The sequence below is a fragment of the Charadrius vociferus genome, unplaced genomic scaffold, assembly GCF_000708025.1.
Source record: "Charadrius vociferus isolate BGI_N301 unplaced genomic scaffold, ASM70802v2 scaffold321, whole genome shotgun sequence".
In the NCBI taxonomy this organism is placed as follows: Eukaryota; Metazoa; Chordata; class Aves; order Charadriiformes; family Charadriidae; genus Charadrius; species Charadrius vociferus.
This window is the reverse complement of record NW_009646934.1, coordinates 1,538,641-1,541,675: the sequence shown is the minus strand read 5'-3', so window position 1 is coordinate 1,541,675 and position 3,035 is coordinate 1,538,641. Positions and strand designations below refer to the sequence as shown.

The window sequence follows — 3,035 nt, the reverse complement described above, 5'->3', positions numbered from 1 at the left end:
ATCCCCCCCCCCCAAAAAAAAAGAAAAATTCTCTTTATTATATAGCTTCACTGTGAATTGACTCTTGCATCTAAATTATTCCTTTTTGGTGGCATAATCTGACTTCAAGCTTCTCTGCGCTGCCTGTGGACGCGCTCTACAGCAGCGGCCAGGGAGGAGGGGACGCGTGTGGCCTTTGCAGCGGCACCATGAGGGCATGAGCCTGACTGGGGGACGCTACTTTATACAGCTTTTTGCAGTCATTTTCTCACCCGTTTACTGAATTTTTATCTAAAACACAGAAGGCCCAACAAATAAAACATAAATAGTTAATTTTCCTTCTGTTCAGCCTGGGAATTCAGATTCAAGTTTAGACTGGAAAATCAGAAGGAAATTCAAAGATACTCGGCTTTCTTGATGAGTGCAGCTGCTACCTGAACACAGAGATTCCCTGTAGATCTGCGAACAAGGACTTCCAGAAACTGATAAAGATGAAGAAAACTCTGGAAGACCTTCTTGTACCTGCCACCGCCTGCCTAGTTCATCGGATCGCTTTCAAATCTCAGGCACTACGTGACTCTTCCCTGTCGGCAGGAGGAGAAAATAGACTCCCCGACTGGACACGCAGAAAACGAACGGGGCCACCGCAGCTTTGGGGAGGACAAACTGCTCCACGGGCACTTCCACACAAAGCCACGTCCCCAGGGGCTTGCCCTCCTCTCGTTTCTTTTTTCCCAAAGCATCCCTTTTTGGTGACTGTCATAAAGAGGATGGTGGGTTAGACAGGTCTTTGGGTGGGCTGCTCTTACGCACGTGCGATCCCGAAGAAGGCGGTACATTAAGTACCTGGCTGCGGGACTCGACGCTTGGTGCGCTCCCAGGGCATCGGTGCAGGGCAGTGTCATTGCACAACGGGACCTGGAGAAAATGAGTTGGTTTAATGATGTTTTTATGAAATATAATGAATGATACTTAATGAGATTTTCTTCCAAAGTGGAAAAGTCCAAGGCTTTCTGCCTCCATTGTAATGGCTTAATTTTCTGCGCTATGGTAGCAAATGGGACTCAGAGAGCTTTTTATGCCAACATCGTTTCAAAGCAAGTTCAAGATACAGGTACCAGGCGGTGATCAATCAGCTCCTGGTGGTTGGAGGTCCTGGCTGGAGGTGTTCTCAGCACCACCATCGCAAGGGGCCTGGTGGATAGAGGCTGTTCCTTCTCCCAGGAAAGGATCCTTTTGTACGGCTCAGTAGCATCTGGCATAGCTGCATGTCGATACTTGGCATCATCAGCAGCACAAACAATAGTAATTCTAATAATTCGTAACTGCTTCTTGTGCCTAGAAATGGCTTTTACTGCTCGGCTCATGGGTTTGGCATAAAGTTTGCTTTCCGTGCCCAATGGTAGCCATTCCCAGGTCTGAAAAGTGTGTAATGAGGCAGCAACAACTAATTCACCCACACGTTATATAGTATTATTAGCACAGGTTGTCTGGCCCAGGCACCTACGAATACGCACGGTTAGCTCCCCGCTGCGGTGCGGGGCTCTCCGATGGATTCAGCCATCCCGGAGCTGATTGAAATTGCAGCTTCAAAGGCTGCCACGTCCAGGGCCACCGCTACGCACGGCTTTGTCAGTGTTTTGCTCGTCACCTTGGCAGAGCCGGTGGTTTGAGCAGGGCCCAGATGAGAGGAAGAAACGGGGAGCTCCTCAGCGCGGGGCGAAGCTGAGCACCGTGTTTAGCAATGTCGCAAACCGGTTGCTTTTTCAACGGCGCATAAAGAGGAGGCAGCTCGGGTGGGAAGGGAGCTGCGCGGGTTCACGGCCACGACGCTGGGCTCTGTCCTCCAGTTTCGGATCGGGTTAAGCCCCTGGGAGCAGAGTTGGGGTTTCCCCAGTGTGCTGGGGTCCTGTGCGCCCCATCGTTCCCTTGGAGTTCCACCACGGGGTCCCCCCCTCGCTGCGGAGACGCAGGGGGTTGGCAGGGCGGGAGGGAGCGGGGTGAGGCTGGTGGGGACCACCCTCAGCGGTGGGAGCAGTGTCCCTCTCGGCTCCGTTTCTTGGGGCGGTGGGTGTTTTTGCTGGTGGGCACGGGCAGCTCGTGTGCCCCTGTGGGGTGAGGGCAAGGGGAGGAGGGCTGGGCCAATGACATGGGACGTGTCTGGGGACATGGTTTAGTGGTGGTTTTGGTAGTGTTAGGTTAGTGGTTGGACTGGATGATCTTCCAACCTAGACGATTCTATGATTCTGTGATGAACAACTTTGCTGTTGTATTTCCCAGGAGATGCCATAAGCAATGTTCCACAAATGGAAGGTGCCGTTTCTTTTTGCCCTCTGGCGTTGCCACGTGCCCGGCGCTGCCCGGCCGCCATCCCCGTGCCGGCCCCCGCATGCAGCACACCCCGCTGGCCAGGGCAAGCAGGCTCATTGTCCAAAGCTTTTTCAGGGAAAAAAGGGGGATGGAGGGGGAGGGCGGGGCGCTGAGCCCAGCTGCATGCCTGGGTGCAGCGAGGCACGGGGCTCGGCGGTGGCGGTGCCCGCGACGGTCCCTGCCCAGGGGCTCGAGGAGGGGGGGGACCGCTACACGGGGTCTCCCGCTTACTTGGGGGTTGATGCCAAAGTCTTTGCTCAGGGATATGGCAGAGAGAATCCATGTGGGGCCTCGAGAAGGACTTGCAATCTAGGAATTAATAATGACGATAATGATGACAACGAAGCAGAGCTTGACTGCAAAAGCTCGCCTTGCTCCGGCGTTGCCCCCCACCCCGGGGCGAGCTCCCTGCCCGCTCACCGAGCCGGGCCGCCTTTGCTGGGCTCCAGTAAGAGGGAACTGGAGCTGCTGGGCCGAGGTGGGCGATGCCGAGGTTGGGGATGGGGGGCACAGCCACCCCCGGGGGAACGCCGGAGCCCCCCCCGCCCCGTCCAGCCTCGGGGAGGAGGGCAGGAGGCGCCTTGGATCTGGAGGGCAGGTTTGGGGGCCAATCCCTAATTAAAACCTTTTGTGCGAAGTTAAAAAAACTCCGTTCCGTGTCTGTTTAATATTTAACAGATGGGGGG

The 3,035-nt window shown here is 55.0% G+C and overlaps 1 protein-coding gene across 1 annotated transcript in view; it reads left to right on the top strand.

Moving 5' to 3' along the window:
- Positions 1–2,472: 2,472 nt before the first annotated feature.
- Positions 2,473–3,035, top strand: part of AXIN2 (axin 2) — a 25,718-nt gene continuing 25,155 nt past the window's right edge. The window contains exon 1 of the mRNA XM_009894800.1: positions 2,473–2,842. Within this exon, the coding sequence (XP_009893102.1) occupies positions 2,473–2,842 (370 nt within the window). The remainder of the gene's footprint in view (positions 2,843–3,035) is intronic.